Consider the following 21,160-nt stretch of genomic DNA (forward strand, 5'->3'; position numbering starts at 1 on the left):
AGAGAAAGCTTCTGACATAGGCATCAGAAGGGAGCAGAAAGAGTACCCCCTGCTAGTCTTGAGTTGGATGTTATATAGTCACTAGCAGTCTGTTAATGAGAGAAAGGAATGTCTTAAAACTCAGAATGGCACCAGGCCCCTCACCCATAAGATGCATTTTGGGATAATCTTGGCACCAAAAGGTTCATCCCGGGCCATAAAATGATTAACTTGAATCTTGTAGAAGGGCAGATCACCATGCAAATAGTTTCGTTTACATAGATTAGGGCAACAATATCTGAGTATAACATACTGGTTTGTCAAGTAGGTTCTGAGCCATTAGGTGGAACCGACTTGAAGACAGAGTCTGGGGTAAATGCATAGCACATTAACATAGCTTAAGACAAACATTTCCGTAAGAAAAATGCACTGGTTATCTCAAGGTTTGAGAATAGTTAACTTCAGGTGAAACCAGGTGTCATTATGGCAACACAGTATTTTAAGAGAAACCTCCTTTTAAATTTGTATAGAGAAGGAAAAATATCGCTAGTTTGTTTCCTCCTGCCACTTAAGAGAGAGAAAAATGTCTGACACTTGCAGCCTATTTCCTCCACTTGGAGACCCCCGGCCTTCCTGCCTGTTACCCTCTCACCCAGGGTGGCACGGCGTCCCAGTGGTGGGGTTGGCCTTGAGTCTACGTGTGTGTGGTGGCACCCTTGACCTCTGTGTGGTTCTGCTTCCCCTGGTGATGGGAAGACCTGCCGAGAGGTGTGGGCAGAGGCTTTCTTGGGGAAGGTCGGGGCTCCGCGTAGGTCCTGCATCCCACATGGATCAGTGTGTTGGAGCCAGAGGTGGCCTCCAGTGACTTTGTTCCTCTCTCCCTTCCATTTCTGGTAGATGGGGCGGAGAGCTCTGGTCTCCCAGGAGCGTGGAAGCTGTCATACCTTGATTCTGTGTTCCTCCAGATGGCTTCTCGCCCTGAACTCCCCCTGCCTGCCTTGTTCACCCTGAGGCTCTGCGGTGTGTCTGATCGTTCTGAACGCTCCTGCTCCATGGTTCTCCTTGTGTGTATGTGCTCAGTTGCTCATTCTTGTCCGACTTTTTGCAACCCCATGGACCGCAGCCCGCCAGGCTCTTCTATTCATGGAATTGTCCAGGCAAGAATACTGGAGTGGGTTGTCATTTCCTTCTCCAGGGGATCTTCCTCACCCAGGGATCGAACCTGAATTTCCTGCCTCTCCTGCACTGAGGCGGAGGCTTTACCTCTGTGCCACCTGGGGAGTCTCCTTGCAGGCCGGGACTATAAATGTAACTCCCCCGAGGTCTGCATGGGTCGCAGGGAGGTCCTGCCTTCTGTGCCACATGGCGGGCGTGCCCTTTCGTGGTCCTTCATCGTGGTGTCATTTGGGTCTCCAGGGAGAATCATGTGTCTTCCTTCAGATCCCTCACCTTCCACGTCTCCTTTTCCCTTTTCTGTCCTAAAAGCAGTGTGTGTTAACTGGAGAACTCAGAAAGCCAGGGGAGGCCCCCGTTCACAGGGAAGGATCATTGCACACGTGTGTGTCCGTCCCACCAGGTGCAGATCCCGTGCACGTGGCTGCTGTGTGCTCGCCAGCTGGGTCATCACCGGCCTTCTGCTCTGGGCCCTTTTCACTTAAGCAGGCTTCATAGATGTTCTGCCTGGGCCGTTTTTACTGTTGGATGGTATTCTGTCCCAGGATACACGGTGATTCATTTATCGGCTTAACCGGTTACTGACTGCTTTAGGCCTTCGCTGTCGGCTGCAGTCCCTGCCCGCAAGAAGGGCACACGGATCCAACCTTCTTGCCCTTCTGCCTTCTGGCATATCTGATCATCACTGAATCCTTGGGGTTGTGTGTTAAAGAAATTCTGGATTTTATTATTTGGCAAAAGCACGATCCTGCCAGTGGTGAAGCTGTTCTTCATTTATCACACTTGAACCTGAAGCAGCTTGTACCATGAAAATCCTTGCCAGAGCAGAAACACATCAAATGTTGGTCTTTAGTTACATGAGAACTTTAAACACACTAAAAGCAGAGGGAAGAATTTAATGAACTCTCATGTACTCACCACCAGTTCACAACAGAGGCCAACATTTTGCAAATATCTTTACCCAAGTTTGTTTTCACCTTAGAAACCATATTTCGAGACTTCCCTGATGGTCCAATGGCTAAGACTCTGCACTCCCAATTCAGGGCGCCTGGAATAGTCTCAGGTCAGGGAACTAAATCACACATACTGCAACTAAGAAGTTTGCATGTGGCTTTGAAGGCCTCAGAGCAGCAAAAAAAAAAAAAAATTAAAAAATCATATTTCAATATGCACCTGTAGTAGTTGAGACTGTTTTCTTTTACATCCCTGCCGTGCCCGACCACAACAGAAAACAATAAGGATTGCTTAGTATTATCTGATACCAGTCCATAATTCAAATTTCCCTAATTATCTAAAAATATCATCTTGCATTTGGTTGTGAAATCTCCTGAGTCTCTTTTTAAAATTTTTTAAGTTTGGTGGCAGTCCACTCCAGCATTCCTGCCTGGAGAATACCCACGGACAGAGGAGCCCAGTGGGCTACAGTCTGTAGGGTTGCACAGAGTTGGACACGACTGAGCGACTGAGCGCGCGTGCAGGACAGCATCCTGACCAGAAAGTCATGTGCTCCACAGTTAGATGCAGAACAGCTCCATCCCCACAGGGATCTCTCTGGTTGCCCTTTTACTGCCACACCCTCTTCCCTCCTACCCCGTTCCTTCCTTAACCCTTGGCAACTACCGATCTGTTCCTTTCTGTAATCTTAGCACTTGATTATGTGCAGTGGACTCATACAGTATGGAGCCTTTGGAGACTGGCCTTTTCCATCAGTATAGAGCTCCGGGGGCTTCCCTGGGGGCTCGGTGGTAGAGAATCCACCTGCCAATGCAGGAGACGTGGGTTTGATCCCTGGGTCAGGAAGATCCCCTGGAGAAGGAGATGGCACCCCACTCCAGTGTTCTTGCCTGGGAATGGACAGAGGAGCCTGGTGGGCTGCAGTCCATGGGGTCGCAAAGAGTCGAACAGGACTGAGCAACTAAACAGCCACCACTACAGTAGTGCTCTGGAGATCCTGCTGGGTTGTTGTGTCTGTCCGGAGTGGATTCCTTTTCATTGCCAGGTAGTATTCCACGGTGCTGTGGGACCATGGTCCATTAGAGCAAAAACCCACTGAAGGAGGTCTGGCGTGTTTTCAGTGTTGCGAGACTGTTAGTAATAAAGCTGCACTCAGCTTTGAGTCCAGGATATTCTGTGAATTTAAATCTTCGTGTCTCTGAATGCCTAGGATAGTTGCTGGTCTGTGACAGTTGCACGTCTAGTTTTTTTTTTTTTTTTAAGAAACTGCATGCCAGGCTGTTTTCCAGTGTAATTTCACTTTTTTACATTCCCACCAGCAATGTAGAAGTGACCTAGTTTCTCTGCATGCTCACCAGCGTCACTGTTTGCTGTTTTAGTCGTTTTGGTAGCTGTGTGGTGGCCTCATACTGTGGTTTTTCAAGAGAATTTTTTTTTTTTTTACTTGAAGTATGGTTGATTTGCAATATTGGGTTAGTTTCAGATACACAGAAAAGTGGTTCAGTTATAAATCTAACTTCTCGGATTCTTTTCCAGTCTAGGATTCTCACAGTATATTGAATATGGCTCCCTGTCACTGCGGTTTTTAATTTGCACTTGGCCGCTGAAGGTGTACTGACCATCTTTTCATGTCCATATTTGCCATCTGTACATCCCGTTAGTGAAATGTCCCTTCATGTCTTTGCTCATGTTCTCATTGAATTGGTTCCTTTTTGTGTTGTTGAGTTTTGAGAGTTCTTTATGTATTCCTTCCTGGCTTCTGTGGTGACCCAGATGGTAAAGAATCTGCCTGCAATGTGGGGCACCCATGTTTGATCCCTGGGTCGGGAAGATCCCCTGGAGAAGGGCATGGCTACCCACTCCAGTATTCTTGCCTGCAGAATTCCACGGACAGAGGAACGTGGCAGGCTGCAGTCCATGGGGTCGCAAAGTCGGACACTACTGAGCGACTTACTTTCACTTTTACTTTATGTATTCCGGGTACCAGTCCTTTGTTGGATATGTGATTTGCAAATAGTTACCCTTGAACAACACAGGTTTGAACTGTGCAGGTCCACTTATATGTGAATTTTTTCTTTTCTTTTTACTTTCTTGAGCAGGCCAGCCCTGAAGGAGTGGCCTCTTTTTCTTTATTTTTTAAAAGTTTTTTTTTTTTTTTTTTAAGTAAGTGTGTGCTACAGTCAAGCACTACTTGATCCGAGTTTGGTTGACTCCACAGATGTGGAACAGAGGAGCTGTGTATAGAGGGCTGACTGTAAGTTACACTTGGATTTTCAACTGCAGAGGGTGGGTGCCCTAACCTCCACAGTCAGTGTTCAAGGGTCAGCAGTATTTCCTTCTAGTCTGTGGCTTGTCTTTGCATCCACTTATCAGAGTCTTTCATAGATCAAACATTTGAAATTTAAATCGATAAACTGAGGTCCAGTTTATCGATTTCCTTTTTTTTTTCTTTTGAATCAGCCTTTTGGTGGCACATCTGAACTCTCTCCCCAGCCCCCAGTCCTGAATATTTTCTCCTTTGTTGTTTTCTGAAAGTTTTCTGGCTTTACATTTAAGCTTGTGATCCCTTTGGAATTCATTTTGTAGAAAGTGGGAGACTTAATGTCTCCAGGCTCCTTTTCTTCTCTGGAGGATGGCCAGTCGCTCCAGCACCCTTGTGGACATGGGCCTCTTTCCTCCTAGCTGGCTTTGGCACCTTTGTCAGAAGTCACTTGGGCATATCTACGTGGGTCTGCTTCTGGGCTCGCTGTTGTGTTCCACGGTTTTGTGTGTCTTTAGCACCATCAGTGCCACGCTGTCTTGATTACTGGAGCTTTGTAGCAAGCCTTGGAATCCGGTGGACAGAGTCCTCCCACTCTATTCCTTTGCAACATTGTTCTAGCTTAGTTCCTTTGCCTTTCTGTATAAATTTTAGAGTAATCACATCTGTATCAATGAAGACTTGGAATCATGTTAGACCTGCGTGTGGGGGCATGCACGTGTACCGCATGTTGCGCTGGCCTCAGAAAACCCCTCCACCCACTGAATCTTCCCACTGGCAGGGCCCAGGTCGTGTTTGCACCTTTGCCAGCCTGAGAGCAAATACTGGCATTTCCTTCCATTTTGCAGTCTCTCAACTGAACATCTCCCCTAACTTTGCTGCATCCCTTCTTTCAGAATCACCTTTTTCTTATCCTTGGCTAGTTTTTTAAAATTGGGATATCTCTTTCCTCAAGATTTATGAAGGCTCTTTCTCCTGTCTCAGTTCTTCCTGCAGTGTTCACCTTAGCTCTGGCTTAGAGGCCTCGGATCCAGCAGATGGAGGGAGCTGTCAGTTTCAGGGAGGTTCAGGATGCCCCAGTGTTTGCTGAAGCTCTGTGAGAGCTACTGAGTTATATCCTGGTTTCCTTGCCTGCAGAATGTGGGCTGGCCTGCCTGGAGGGCTGTACACACAGCCAGGGGGATGGTTGTGCACACCGCCGGGGTGGGGTGACGGTTGTGCACACAGCTGGGGTGGGGTGACGGTTGTGCACACAGCTGGGGTGGGGTGACGGTTGTGCACATAGCCGGGGTGGGGTGATGGTTGTGCACACTGCCGGGCTGATGGTTGTGGACACTGCCAGGGGGATGGTTGTGCACACTGCCAGGGGAACTTAAGAGGAAGGCGAAATGCAGGGATTATCAAGTGAGCACTTCTCTAGCCCTGTTTTGGTCTCAGCATCTGGTTTTCCAAGTAGGCACTCACACAGGGATGTCTTCTGGTGGTATGCGCCTAACTTCCTGCAGAACTTAGCAATAGCTTTGAAAAATATGGCCATTACGGAGTCTCAGTGTTCCTGAGGAAATGGCAGGCTGCCCTGGTTTTTAAGTCAGTTCTTGTGCTGAAGTCAAGTGGTGCACTTTGACCACGTCCGTCGACTGCAGCCTACCACGACACAGTCACGTGTTTGCGTCTTCTCGGGCGAGCGTGCACAGGAGGCTGTGCAGGCCTGTGTCCAGCTCTGTCACGCCCTGGCTGCTTTTGCAGAGTGCAGAGTGGGTTTGTGTCCCAGGGCCTGGGGCTCCTCTGGCTCCATCACTCCTGGGCTGTGTGACCCTGGGCAAGGTAACTTCGGTCCCTTCACCCGTATATGGGGGCAAACAGTAGTATCTGCCCTGTAGCATTGTTGGAAACAATTAAATGAGATACTGGATAGAAAACAGTGAGCATTCAGTAAGTGTGATGGACTGTTTATCAGATCAAGGATTATAAATACTTTTTTCTAAAAGTTTAAAAATGAAAATGGGTTTACGTAACAAATGTTTTGAAGCAAGCAAGGCGAGCGATCATGATTTTGTTTTGCAGAAGAGCTCCTGCCCTGTATGAAAGCAGGAATCGGAGCTGATGGACTCAGTCCTGAGAGGATTAGGAAGCCCAGTCCTCAGGGCTTCCCCTCCAAAGCAGTACTGCCGTGTTCCTCATCTGAAGCTGCTTTTCCCCAGGTGTTAAAATTACACACACTTGCATGAACTGTGGAGTTTTAAAGGCCTCCGAGTAGAAGGATATGAGCTTGTTCCCTGCTGTGTTCCCCTGCCTGTCTCCCCATTTGTACAGTGCCTCTTGGGCTTCCCTGTGGCTCAGCTGTTAAAGAATCCACCTGCAATGCGGGAGACCTGGGTTCGATCCCTGGGTTGGGAAGATCCCCTGGAGAAGGGAAAGTCTACCCACTCCAGTATTCTGGCCTGGAGAATTCCATAGACTGTATAGTCCATGGTTGCAAAGAGTCAGACACGACTGACCAACTTTCACTTCTGGGCTGGAAGAGACAGTGAAGAGGCCCTGGGAACTTTTCTTAGTATTTTAGGAGTATTTTAGGAGACCAGCTGAAAGATGAGATTCACAGGTTTTGTATTTATGTGGGTGTGCCAAGTCTTAGTTGTGGCATGTGGGATCTAGTTCCCTGACCAGGGTTTGAACCCAGGACCCCTGCATTGGGAGCACAGAGTCTTCGCCACTGGACCGACAGGAAAGTCCCCAAAGTGAAAGTTATACTGAATGTCAGTGAATAATTCAGAGTCAAAGATGGCCTCTTAGCACCCTGGGCTGGTGGAGGAGAATGCCCTGCTGCACAGACTCTGTCTGACTTCCGTTCTTGAAGCCATCTCTGAGCCGTCCGCAGCCTCTGAACACTGAAGGCCTTGTCCCCTGGCCTGTTCCCTTTCTACCTTTGCCCTGGCCTCACTCGGGGTTGGGCAGAGGTGGGCGGCTCTGGCGCCCACTCTCAGCACTCAGGGGCTCTGTCCTGCAGCGTGGCCGCCCGCAGCGAGCTGTTGGTGTCCACAGTGTCTGCCTGGCGTCCAGGGGCTCGAGGCTTCGCGGCGTTTGTCGTCAGTTCTGTTGCAGTCATGTATCGGGCAGCTGGCAGGCATGACTCCACTGTTCCTGGGGGGAAGTTGTGTGGTAAGAGGAAGTGCCAGTTAGATCTGCCGATGTTTCTTTCCCCTTTCCCGCCCCCTTCTGCATATGTAGTGGCTGACGTGTGTGTAATTAAATCAGAACCTCTTAACTGCCGTCATTGTTCCAGGTTACCCAGACAGATCCCTGTATTTAGTGAGGAATGAGTGAGGCATACTCCGTGGTTTTCCATTAGTTGTAGGTCATTTGGGATCGACTTCTGAGTACAGATTGCCTATGAGCGGAGTCCTTAGCACTGACAGTCCAGGCCTCGGGGCCTGGGGCTTCAGGGCCTTTTCTGGACTATTTGGGGTCTTGTTTCTCCTGATCGTGGATCTGATTCGGAAGCATTTGGGAAGTTTGAGACAGTTATTAACCCTTGGTGCTCCAAATACCATAACTCTGTTTTTCATTGGAATCACAGTAGCTTAGAAACCTCTCTCCTGCCTACCATGAGATCTTAAAAAAATACCACTGGAAATTCATTTCAGAGCCATGCCTCTCCGATTGCTGGCAGCAAGGGGACCTTTCTCCATGTTGGGGGGGGGTCCCTAGGGTCTTGCATTCTGCTCCCGTGAGCCACGAGCACATGATGTACTATCAGGACCCAGCACCATCACCTTTACTGAGAGGTCACAAACAGCCGGCCTGACTCTGCTTCCTCACTTGGCCTTATTCCTCCGGGGTGATGTGTTTGGAGAGCATGTAGACCTTTAATTAGTTAATTAGTTTAAATTGAGATTGCAGTTGACCTATATAACATTATGTTAGTCTCACCTGTACAATGTGATGATTTGTTATTTGTTATTCATGTTGTGAAATGATCACAATACTTAACACCCATCACCACACATAGTTATAAAGTTTCTTTTCTTGTGATGAGAACTTTTAAGATGTCCTCTTAGTAACTTTCAGTATACAACACAATGTTATTAACTAACTTATTCTATCCTGAGAAGTTTCTACCTTTACCCATTTTGCCCCCCGCCCCCCCACCCCCCCCCCCCCCCCCCCCCCCCCCCCCGCCCTTCCCACCTCTGGCAACCACCCTTCTGTTCTCTGTGTCTGTGGGTTTGGCTTTTTGTTTTTCAGATCCACGTACAAGTGAGATTGTCTTTCCCTGTTTAACTTATTTCACTTAGCATAATGCCCTCAGGGTTCATCCACGTTGTCACAAATGGCAAGACCTCCTCCTTTAAGGACTGAGTAGTGTTCCTCTGAATGTGTGTGTACACACCACGCCTTCTTTATCCATTCAGCCATCAGTGAGTAAATATTTAGGTTGCTCCCAGGTCTTGGCTGTTGTAAACAGTGCCGCTGTGGCCATGGAGGTGTTTGTTTGTTTGTTCTCCTTTGAGTTAGTGTTTTCATTTCCTTTGGATAAGCACCCAGCAGTGAAATTGCTGGATCGCATGGTAGTTCTGTTTTTAATTTTCTGAGAACTCTCCGTATTGTCTTTGATAGCAGCCATAGCCACTTAGACCCACCAACAGTGTTCAAGGGTTCCCTTTTCCCCACACCCTCACCAATGCTTGTTACTTTTTAATCTTTTTGATGCTAGCCTTTCTACCCAGTGTGAGGTGGGATACTGTAGTTTTTATTTGCCTTGCCCTGATGATTAGTGATGTTGCGTGTCTTTTCACATGCCTATTAGTCATCTGTAATATTTTCTTGGGAAAAGTGTCTGTTCAGATCCTCTGCCTATTTCTTCATAGGCATATGAAGACTTTAAGTCATAGTGGGTTGTTTGTTTTTTTGCTGTTGAATTCTGTGATTTCATGTGGAATTTTAAATTCTGGCAATCAAACAGGGTGTGATGGTGGTCACTACTGTCTAAGTCATTAGAAGCTAAGGGGGACAGCCTCTCCCAGAATGGTATCTGCAAGGGCCCAGGGCGGGAGGAAGCTGCCATCCTGGGAGTTGCTGTAGCTGCTGTACACTTAGCTTTTTTTCCGGCTGTGCCACACTGCTTGCCGAATCTGAATTCCCTGACCAGAGCTCGACCCTGGGCCCACGGCAATGAGAGCACCAAGTCCTAACCGCCGGGCTGTCCGGGAAGCCCCCTTAGCTCTTCGTTTCTTCCTGTGGTGTCGTCTTTTCTTTCTCAAGCATCAGTCTTTACCCTCCTGTCTTGCCTTTTTTTTTTTAAGATACCTGTATCACATAGCAGTATATTTTAAAAATATTTATGTATTCATTTTGGCTGCAGCGGGTCTTAGGTGCAGCTTGAGGGAAGTCTTAGCTACGGCGTGCGGGGAATGGTGCCCTGACCAGGGACTGAACTGTGGGCTTCTGCATCGGGAAAGTGGGGTCTTGGCCACTGGGCCACCGGGGAAGTCCCGTTTCTGGCTTTTCCACATTGCGCTGCCCCTCTCCGTCTGCCTTCCCAGGACTCCCCCCTTTCTTTCGTTCTGACTCTCCTCTGCCTCCGTTCAGGCCTCTGTGCTCCTTTTCTTCTATTTCCATCCTCTGCTGCTGCTCTTCTTGTACTTTCACTTCTTCCTGTGTTTGCAGGTGTTGCCATCCCCCAGAGAAGCTGACCGTAACCTGGGCATTATTTTTAAACTGAGGTGACTCTTTACTACACAGTAGTATGCAAGCCTTGGGCTGGTTCAAGTCAGTGATTGTAGCTGAAACAAACCCACCTCCCCCGTTTTATTCATTATGAAAAATTGCACAACAGTGTTTGAAGACTTTTAAAATGAGCACTGTCATCCGGGACTCATTTTTCCTGGCGTTCTTCTCTTTAGCTGTTTATACACCTGTTCTTCCATACGATTAAGCATAATGTTGTTTTCTTCGCTTTTCTCAGCTCCCTAAGTCAATAGCACCTTTGCGGTGTCCCGCTTTTTTCCTTTCACACAATAAAAGACCAACACGTGTAAGAGCCTTTACAGCCAGCACCTTCAGTTCAGTTCAGTTCAGTCGCTCAGTTGTGTCCGACTCTTTGCCACCCCATGAATCGCAGCACGCCAGGCCTCCCTGTCCATCACCGACTCCCAGAGTTCACTCAGACTCACGTCCATCGAGTCAGTGATGCCATCCAGCCATCTCATCCTCTGTCGTCCCCTTTTCCTCCTGCCCCCAATCCCTCCCAGCATCAGAGTCTTTTCCAATGAGTCAACTCTTCGCATGAGGTGGCCAAAGTACTGGAGTTTCAGCTTTAGCATCATTCCTTCCAAAGAAATCCCAGGGCTGATCTCCTTCAGAATGGACTGGTTGGATCTCCTTTCAGTCCAAGGGACTTTCAAGAGTCTCCTTAGAGGTGCTGAATTCCTGCCCCTGCTGGCACACTCCCGCAGATCTCGTCACTGGGGGGGCGACTGGCTGAGGTTGGAAAGAGACCACAGACACTGTTGGATGTGTGAGGGTTTGGCCTCCACCAAGCTGAATCCAGGCGTGTCTCAATTAGCCTCTTGACTGTAGATCAGGTGGTTATCTTCTCTGAACAGCAGCATCTTAGGAAATCTGATGGCCGGAACATGGAGTGTCTTCCGTGCCAAGCTGAGGACTTTGAACTTCCTGCCTGTCCTAGTGGGAGCTGTCACTGGCCACGTCTTTCCTGGTGCCTGGGGCTGGTCAGTGCCTTTTTGCCCAGTCCTTCGGGTGGGTGGCTGGAGGAAGACCAGATGGGTGGGGATAAGCCTTGGAGCAGGGAAACCAGTCTGAAGCTGGTGTGACTGGTGATTCATGGTGACTTGCGGAGACTCCTGTTCCGGTTCTGGAGCCAGAGAACAGTCTCAAGGGATAATGGTGTCTGTTCCCCGTGAGCTCCTGGACGCACCGAAATCCCATCGGTCAGTGAATCGAAACCAACTCCTTCCTGAACAACCGCCTGGTTTGTGTTGGAGTCAGGACTTATTTGAGAGCATTAGCATTTCCTTTTTCTAAACTGAGGAAGTGTGAGATGTCTGTCTGAGAATAAACTGCAGTCTGTGTTTTTTGTTGTTAAGTCGCTCAGTCGTGTCTGACTCCTTGCAACCCCATGGACTGGAGCCTGACAGGCTCCTCTGTCCATGAGATTTCCCAGGTAAGAACACTGGAGTGGGTTGCCATTTCCTCCTCCAGGGAGTCTGTGTAGAGAGGACATTTAAAGTGCTTACATTTTGATTTTAATATTTATGTATTTTGGTGATGACAGATTTAGGGATGACACTTTTTTTAAAGAGAGGCTTTGTGTCCACATTTGACCAATGTCTGTGGTTTTGTTTACAGATTCCCGCTGGAAATCCATTATATGAGTCTTACTACAAGCAGGTAAGTTTTCACTAGTGTCTTTCTGGATTGAGCTTGGAGAGGGAATGACTTGGAAACCCCCAGCTGTGAATTGCAACCCAGAGAGGCCTTCCCTCCCTTTCTGTTTCCCAGCTGTCAGCTAGCAGCCAGTGTCACGGGTGTTGCTTTTCCTGCTGCTCGGCTGCCAAAGCCTTATCTCAAGTGTTGCTCCCCAATTCCAGGTAGACCCAGCATACACAGGGCGAGTTGGGGCGAGTGAAGCTGCACTTTTTCTAAAGAAGTCTGGACTCTCAGACATTATCCTTGGGAAGGTAGGTGATGAACGATAGCGATTTCTCTTCTGCGACCACCCTCAGGGCTCCCCTGGCAGGTGAACACTGGCCTGTGCAGACCCCTCTTCGTGGGGTCTGTACTCCTCTTGGGAAGCGGGCTGGCCACTGCGAACCTCTCGGGGCTGTAACGGGTGGATGCAAATGCTTTAATGGTTGCTGCCCCCCTTTGCTTGGGTAGCAGCAGACAAGGGGCCTGAGCCCTCTTGGGGTCTTAGCTATGGACTTACGTTGGCCTTGGAGCCTGGTACCCTTGGGAGTTCTCTGGACTGTGCTGCTGCCTGCTGTGTGCCTCGCTGGGGAGAGGGAGGGGTCCAGGCCATTCACCTCATCTGAGTCTGGCTGCTGGGACCTATACATAAGGCTCACATGTATAGGTGAGTGGCGACGGTGGCTCCTGTTTGCTGAGGAAATGATCGGCGGTCACACTCATGAGCCCTTTTGTGTTTCCACAGATATGGGACTTGGCCGACCCAGAAGGTAAAGGGTACTTGGACAAACAGGTACATACACGTACACACCGGGTCAGTGGAGGGGCTGGGCCAGAGCCCCAGGCCAGGTCACCTCTGCACTTCCTCCCTTGTTGTCGCCACTGACAAGTGTCACCAGACATAAGTGGGGCCGTCAGACTATTACAGCAGCGAGGGTTCATTTCAAAATAAAGGCCTCTTGAACTCTTGGAGCCGTGTTTCCTGGTTAGCGTAATCTTTTTAATATTTTGTGTGGTTACAAGTGATTCACATGTTTTCCAAATGTTCTGTCAGGGAAGTTGCAGAAAATAGTTGAGATTGTTCTTGTGTGTCCTTCCCCTGCTGTCCCGAAGCACGGTGCTCAGGTCCGCATGACGCCAGACCAGAGGCCTAACCCGGAGCTGACCACGTTCATAGGCACTTTGGTGTGGTTTTGGTCTCTGGTGTATAGAATTCTGTGTAATTGTATCACTTGCATAGATTCAAGTAACCACCGCCACTGTCAGGATTAGAACATTCTCACTGCCCCGAAGAACCCTCCTCATGCTGTCCCCTGGGTATCACACCCTGAACCCTGGCAGCCGCTGGTTCCTTCTGTGATGGAATCCCGTCATTTTGAGAATATCCTGTAAGTGGAATGTTACAGTACTTGAGACTTTTTGTGTATTGGCAGTTGGATTCTTCACTACTGCGCCACCTGGGAAGCTAGTACTTATGATTTTTAACTGGTCATGTTTTAATTTAGTTCAGTCTTTCCCCAAACTCTATTCCAAGGGGTGTGGATCACTGTCCGTGATCCGACCTGTGGAGTAAGTGCCATCCGCTGCTCCTCCCTTGCTTGAGGTTCATAGCGCGCTTGTGTGTTAAGGGGTCAGAGGACCTTTGTGGGAATGAACCCTGTTTTCTCTTTTTAAAAATTTTTTGGCTGCAGCACATGGCATGTGGGATCACAGTTCCCTGACCAGTGATCAGACCCCTGCCCCCTGCATTGGGAGTGTGGAGTCTTAACCACTGGACCACCAAGGAAGCCCCAAGAACCCTGTTATCTTTGCTGAGTGCAGTTCTTCTAACTTTACCGGTGTCCCCGTTTCTCTACATGCTACACGGACATTCTGTAGACATCAGCCTGAGAAAGGCTGCTCTAGTGCTCACATTTCTATGAAGAAGATTTTAAAACCATAATTGTGTTTACAGCTTTAAAAAGAATCCATGTTCTTAGGCCTATTGATCAGTTTAGAAGAACTAGGTGATCCTGCACAAGTGCCCTAAGCCTGTGGCATGGCCAGTCTTCGCTTCGGAGGAGGGTGAGGAGGAGGCAGGGCCCCTAGTTCGGGTCCTTTGTCCCTGTGTGGGAGATGAAGTTCTCGTCTGGCCGCTGAGGAGCGGGGCTGAGTGGAGGACACTCTGTTCATCGAGGCCAGGGGGACCCACCGAATCATGAGTGTCAAGTCCCAAACAGCTGCGTCTATTCCAAACCATTTCTAAAAAGTCAGTGCATAGTTGAACCACCCTTTAGACTTAAAACTGTACACGCTAGCATTTCCTAAATGTTGAGGGCTCATTGTTTCTGAAAATATACCTATTTGCAATTTTATAGCGTTCAGAAAGCAATGGGCTAAGTCTGTTTTAGCACATTCATTTAAACAGTGCTCCCAGGGTGAGACCGGTTCTGCTGGAGTCTTTGAGACTTGAACATGTGTGGGCTCCCCTGCTGAAGCGAAATGAAACCCCTCGTCCCCCACAGCCCCGGACTGCAGACAGCTCCTCCACCACTGCGGCCAGCTGGGCGGGGTTCACGCGTCCCCCTCTCTTGGATTTGCAGGGTTTCTATGTTGCACTGAGACTAGTCGCCTGCGCACAGAGCGGCCACGAGGTTACCTTGAGCAATCTGAATTTGAACATGCCACCGCCTAAATTTGTAAGTGTCAGAGACCTCCATGCTTCTCTAATTTATCTGTTCGTCTCTCTCTCTCCATGTTTTTTTTCTCTCTTTTTAATTTTTTTTTAGTTGCAGGGAGATTCACATAATCTAAAATTGATTTTAAAAATGAACCATTGGGTGCTGTTTAGTGCATTCACAGCATTGTGTAGCCATCACCTCTGTCTGTTCTAGAACATTGTCATACTCCCCCAAAGAAAACCGTGTACCCATGAAGTAATCATTCTCGATTCTGCCCGCCCCCCACCCTGCCCCCAGCCCTTGGCAGCCACTAGTCTGCTTTCTATGTCTGTGCATTTTATAGACTCATGCGTCTTGTTTCTTTCAGTCAGCATGATGTTTTCAAGGTTCATCCACTTTGTAGCATGTGTCAGTACTTCATGCCTTTTCATGACCGATTAAGATTGCATTCTGTGGTCTGCCTCATTTTGTTGATCCATTTGTCTGTTGGTGGGCATAATAATTCATGTACAAGGAATTGTTTGCATACCTGTTTTCAGTTCTTTGGGGTCTGTACCTAGGAGGAGAATTGCTGAGTGATGTGGTAATTCTGTGTTTAACTTTCTGAGATCTTTTTCCCTTTTGAAAGCACTGTGAAATGGATATCCTTACAGTGAACACATGCTCCTGTAGTAGAATTCGGTGCCAGCTACAGTGGAGTCTTTCTCTTTCTCCTCAGCACGACAGCAGCAGCCCTCTCATGGTCACGGCGCCTTCTGCAGAGGCCCACTGGGCTGTGAGGGTAAGTGCCCGGCCAGGCCCCCGCAGCTGTCTTTCACTTTCATTTGTTTTAGTCATTTATGACGTTCAGCACGTTTCATAGGATGATTGTATCCACTTTGTTTCAGAGTGACTGTGCCACAGAATTTGGATGAAATACTTTTCCAAATTAGAGTCTTTTGCAAAAAACCATCACCTTTTCCTGTAATTGGGTGTTGTTGCCTACTAAGGCAGGCAAATGTTGCATTCTGAAAATTTCACAGTGGATACCTTGTGTTTCTGGCTCATGTTCTGTGATTTTGCTGCCCGGGTAGGTTAATCAGGATTGAAGGAGAAATTGTGCGAACTCTGAAGCTTGAAGACTTCCAAAATGTCTTCATAGCTTTCTCCTTTATTTCCAGCCAGTTTGTGCTTTACAGTTCTTTTCTCTCTGTTGCTGTCATTTCTTTTTGAAAAACTTCTCTCACCACTTATAGTGTTCTTTTAAAGACAGGATGTTAAGGCCACAGAGCTGTCTTACTGCCTCTAGAAAGAAAAGAAATGAGTGGTGTGTCTCTTAATAAGTGCAGAATTACTCCTGAAGGCAATTTGTGTATGACTCAGATGGTCTCCCAGTGAGATTCCTCCCAGCTCACTGTTGTTAGGTTGCCTCAGTTTTATTTGGCTTAAATACCAGCATTAACAGCAGTCCTGCTATCGAATAGACACCTCTCTTCAGTTGAAGTGAGGCGGATGAACCCAGAACCTGTTACACAGAGTGAAGTAAGTCAGAAAGAGGAAAACAGATGTCATGTATTAGTGCATATGTATGGAATCTAGAAAAACAGTACTGATGAACCTATTTGCAGGGCAGGGGTAGAGATGCAGACGTGGAGAACAGGCTTGTGGACAGAGCGAAGGAAAGAGAGGGTGGATTAGCTGGGAGAGTGGCCTTGACTGTGTGCACTGCCATGTGTGAGGCAGCCAGCCAGTGGCAAACTGCATATGACACAGGAAGCTCGGTGCTCTGCGACGGCCCAGAGGGCTGGGGTGGGGTGTGGGGGGGAGGCTTACGAGGGAGGGGTGTATGTATACTTACGGCTGATTCATGTTGTACGGCAGAAACCAATGCCACATTGTAAAGTGATTATCCTCCAATTAAAAGTAAATTCAAAAAAAATAGACACCTCCCAGCCCAGGTGGTTTTGTCCTTTTTTATAGGGTTGGACCCTTGGAAGGGTTCAAGGAGGGAACCCCGGGGAGAGGTCTGTGCAGGGACAGGGCGGGGAGGCCTCAGCTGACCCGGGGCAAGGAGTTGCCTTTGTGATAAATCAGGCACTTTGCCAACCGAGATCATAGTTCCGAAGGATTTCTTTCTGTGTAGTCCAGTTGCATGGCATCTACTTTGAAAAGCATCTGCTTCATTGTGAAAGATGGTTCTAAAGGGCTCTTATTACTCCTCGGACCATTTCAGCCTCTTTCCAGCAGGGGCTGTGTTGAGTCCTCAAGAGAAGAGCTGGTGACTGAGGAGCCTGTGAGGCCTTGAAGAGGGGAGTTGGGGAAGGAATGGTGCCGTGATGGGGCAGAGAGCTTCGGGTCCCTTCAGAGATCAGTGACCATTGGTAGCGATCTTTTCTGTTGTGAAAGTCCCCAGGCTTCCTGAAGCCAGAGTCGGCAAGTCTGACAGATCTGTGGAGAAGCCGCACTCCAGGCAGATGCAGGGAGGTGGGCTTCTCAGTGCTGACGGCGAGGTGCGCGCTCAGTGTCTGCCTGTGTTCTGATTTCAGTTTCTTTTGAATTGCGGTAAAATATATGTCACACATTCACTGTCTTGCATGCATGCGTGCTCAGTCGTGTCCGACTCTGTGCGACCCCATGGACTGTAGCCTGCCAGGCTCCTCTGTCCACAGGACTATCCTGTCGGGAATACTGGAGTGGGCTGCCATTTCCTCCTCCAGGGGATCTTCCCGACCCAGGGATGGAGCCTGAGTCTCCTGTGCCTCCTGCACTGGCAGGTGGATCCTTTACCACTGAGTTACCTGGGAAGTCCCGATTCACTATCTTAACTGTTTTTTAAAATTGAAATGTAGTTGATGTACAGCATTCTGTTAGTTTCAGTTTCAGAGTTATGCTACTTTTCATCGCGATTTGACATTTGCATGTGTTGATGATCACCATGGTAAGCCTAGTAAGCATCTGTCTGCATCTAAAGTCCCTACACTGTTACCGGATTCCTTATGCTGTGTATTGCATCCCCTGGCTTATTTGTTTTGTACCTTGAAGTGTGTACCCTTTAATTCCTTTCAGCTGTTTGCCCAGCCTTCCACCCCTCCTCTCTGGGAACCACCTGTTTCTTCTTTGTATCGAAGAGTGTTTTCATTCTGTTTTGTTTCTTAGATTCCACATGTAAGTGAGATCATCTGGTTTTTCTTTTTTTCTGTCTTCTTTCGTCTAGCATGAAACCCTCTAGATCCATCCATGTTGTCATGACTGACAAGATTTCTTGTTTTTTTAATGAATAATAATTCCATTGTGTATATGTATGTATGTGTGTGTGTGTGTGTATATGTATACACACACACACCGCATCTTTTAAAATATTTTCTTTAGTTTTGGCTGTCTGGGGCTTTTCTCTCGTTGCAGTGAGTGAAGGCTCACTGTCTGGCTGCGATGTGCGGGCCTCTCACGGTGGTAGCTTTTCTCGTGCGGAGTGCGAGCTCTGGGGCACACGGGCCTCTCCCTGTGGTGGCTTTTCTCGTGCGGAGTGCGAGCTCTGGGGCACACGGGCCTCTCCCTGTGGTGGCTTTTCTCGTGTGGAGTGCGAGCTCTGGGGCACGCGGGCCGCAGTCGTGGCCACCTGTGGACTCGGCAGTTGCGGCTCCTGCGCACGAGAGTACAGGCACAGTAGTTGTGGCACGTGGGCTTGGTTGCTCTGCAGCATGTGGGATCTTCCTGGATCAGGGATCAAGCCCGTCTCCTGCATTGACAAGCAGAGTCTTTACCACTGAGCCCCCAGGCCCAGTGGTAAAGAATAGGGGTGAAAAATGCCCCCTACCATACTTTCTTTTCAGTCTTCTAGTGATGGACACTTGGGGTGCTTCCGTATCTTGGCTATTGTAAATAATGCTGTAGTGGACATAGGGATCACGTCTTTTCCAATTAGGGTTTTTATTTTCTTTGGAAAAATACCCAGAAGTGGAATTGCTGGATTGTACGACTCTTCTAATTTGTTGAGGCGCTTCCATGCTGTTTCCAGTCGTGGCTGGGCTGTGTTACGATCCTGCCAACAGGGCACAGGGTTGTTTCTACACTCACACTGACGCTGGTTTTTTCTTGTCTTTTTGTCAGTTGCCATTCTGACAGGTGTGAGGTGCCACCTCGTTGTGGCTTTGATTTGCATTTCCCTGGTGATGACATTGAGCATCTTTTCATGTGTCTGTCGGCCATCTGTAATACTTCTTTGGAAACATGTCTCTTCAGATCCTCTGCCTGTTGTTTAATCCGGTTGTTTGGTTTTTGATACTGAGTTGAATGAGTTCTCTGTATATTTTTAGATATTAACCCCTTACGAGGTAAACCATTTCCAAATCTCTTCTTCCATTCACAGGCTACCTTTCATCTCTAATTTATTGATTTTAGTCTTCTCCCTTTTTTTCTTGGTGATTCTGGATAATGATTTGTCAATTTTGTTTATCTTCTCCAAGAACCAGCTTTTAGTTTTGTTAATCTTTGCTATTGTTTCCTCCATTTCTTTTTCATTTATTTCTGCTCTGATCTTTATGATTTATTTCCTTCTACGAGCTTTGGTGGTTTTTTTTGTTCTTTTCCCAGTTGCTTTAGGTATAAGGTAACGTTGTTTATTTGATGTTTTTCTTGTTCCTCGAGGTAGAATTGTACTGCTCTAAACCTCCCTGTAGAGCTGCTTTTGCAGCATCCCATAGGTTTTGAGTCATCATGTTTTCATTGTCACTTTTTTTTTTAAGGTATTTTTAAAATTTCCTCCTTGACTTCTTCAGTAACCTGTTGGTTATTTAGAAGCATATTTAATCTCCACATATTTGTGTTTTTTTACATTTCCCCCCCCTAGATATCCCTAATTGATATCTAGTCTCATAGTGGTGTAGTCAGAAAAGATGCTTGATACAACTTGAATTTTCTTAAATTTACCAAGGCTTGACTTGTGACCCAACTGAGATGTGATCTATCTTGGAGAATGTTCCATGTGGCATTTGAGAAGAAAGGGTATTCTTCTGTGTTTGGGTAAATGTCCTGAAGATATCAGTTAGGTCTATTTAAGGCTTGTGTTTTCTTAATTTTCTCTGTGGATAATCTGTCCATTGGTGTAAGTGGGGGTGTAAAAGTCACCCAGTATTATGGTGTTACTGTTGATTTCCCTTTTTATGTCTGTTAGTGTTTGCCTTATGTATTTGGCTTCCCTGGTGGCTCAGTGGTAGAGAATCCGCCTGCAGTGCAGGAGATGTAGGTTTGATCCCTGGATCAGAAGGATCCCCTGGAGAAGAAAATGGCAAGCCACTCCAGTATTCTTGCCTAGAGAATTCCATGGACTGAGGATCCTGGTGGGCTACAGTCCATAGGGTCCCAAAGAGTTGGACATGACTGACGTGACTGAGCACACTCCTATGCTGGTTGCATCAATATTTACAATTGTTGGGTCTTCTTTTTGGATCGATCATTATGTAGTTTCCTTATCTCTTATAATATTGTTTATTGTTTATTGTCTGGTAATGAGAATTACTGCTCTGGCTTTCTTTTGATTTCCTTTTGCATGGAAAATCTTTTCCCATCCTCTCATTTTCAGTCTATACGTGTCTCTAGGTCTGAAGTGGGTCTCTTGTAGACAGCATATATATGGGTCTTGTTTTTGTATCCATTCAGCCAGTTGGTGTCTTTGGTTGGAGTGTTTAATCAGTTTACATTTTAAGTAATTATTGATATATGTGTTCCTATTAGCATTTTATTGTTTTGGGTTTGTTTTTGTAGGTCTTTTCCTTCTCTTGTGTTTCCTGCTTATAGAAGTCCCTTTGGCATTTGTTGTAAAGCTTATTTGGTGCTCCTGAATTCCTTTGCTTCTGCTTGCCATTAAAGCTTTTGATCTGTCTGTCAATTTTGAATGAGATCCTTGCTGGGTAGAGTAATCTTGGTTGTAGATTTTTCCCTTTCATTACTTAAAGTGTATCCTGCCACTGCCTTCTGGCCTGCAGAGTTTCTCCTTAAAGATCAGCTGTTAAGCATATGGGGTTTCCCAAAGCAGCAAGTATATTACCTGCTGCTTTTTATACTTTTCTTTTGTGTCTAATTTCTGTTAGTTTGATTAATAAAGGTCTCAGTGTGTTTCTCCTTGGGTTTATCCTGTATGGGACTCTCAGTGTTTCTTGGATTTGATGGACTTTCCTATTCCTTTCCTATGTTGGGGAAGTTTTCAACTATAATCTTTCCAAAATTTTTCTCTGACACTTTGTTTTTCTCTTCTTCTTCTAGGACCTCTATAATTTGAATATTGGTGCATTTTATATTGTTTCAGAGGTCTCTGAGACCATCCTCAGTATTTTTTTTCATTGTTTTTTTCTGTACTCTGCTCTTTAGCAGTTATTTCCACCATTCTGAGGTGGAATTTCCACCATTCCACTTCACTTATCCATTCTTCTGCCTCAGTTATTCTGCTGTTGATTCCTTCTGGAGTATTTTTAATTTCAGTAATTGTGTTGTTCGTCACTGTTTATTTTTTCTTTATTTCTTTTGCTGCTGCTGCTGCTAAGTCGCTTCAGTCGTGTCCGACTCTAGGTCCTGGTTAAGTGTGTTAAATGATTCTTGTGTTTTCCCCATTCTATTTTTGAGATTTTGGATCATCTTTGCTAATATTACTCTGAATTCTTTTTCAGGTGGTTTACCTATTTCCTCTTACTTGGTCTTGTGAGTTCTTACCTCATTCCTTCATTTGCACCGTATT

At 47.0% G+C, this 21,160-nt stretch overlaps 1 protein-coding gene across 10 annotated transcripts in view; it reads left to right on the forward strand.

The window, feature by feature from the left end:
* The window catches only part of EPS15L1 (epidermal growth factor receptor pathway substrate 15 like 1), a 105,213-nt gene that overhangs the window by 13,919 nt on the left and 70,134 nt on the right, over nucleotides 1-21,160 (forward strand). For 6 of the 10 annotated variants that reach the window (XM_070792604.1, XM_070792599.1, XM_070792601.1 and 3 more), the window contains exons 1-6: nucleotides 11,490-11,549; nucleotides 11,735-11,776; nucleotides 11,977-12,066; nucleotides 12,540-12,587; nucleotides 14,377-14,472; nucleotides 15,083-15,235. In XM_070792604.1, coding sequence (XP_070648705.1) covers nucleotides 11,505-11,549; nucleotides 11,735-11,776; nucleotides 11,977-12,066; nucleotides 12,540-12,587; nucleotides 14,377-14,472; nucleotides 15,083-15,235 — 474 coding nt within the window. In that variant the 5' untranslated portion in view covers nucleotides 11,490-11,504. Of the gene's footprint in view, nucleotides 1-11,489; nucleotides 11,550-11,734; nucleotides 11,777-11,976; nucleotides 12,067-12,539; nucleotides 12,588-14,376; nucleotides 14,473-15,082; nucleotides 15,236-21,160 lie in introns of those variants that run through there. The other 4 variants (XM_070792602.1, XM_070792603.1, XM_070792600.1 and 1 more) reach the window with 3 other exon arrangements.

This window comes from Bos indicus, chromosome 7, assembly GCF_029378745.1.
Source record: "Bos indicus isolate NIAB-ARS_2022 breed Sahiwal x Tharparkar chromosome 7, NIAB-ARS_B.indTharparkar_mat_pri_1.0, whole genome shotgun sequence".
Taxonomy (NCBI): Eukaryota; Metazoa; Chordata; class Mammalia; order Artiodactyla; family Bovidae; genus Bos; species Bos indicus.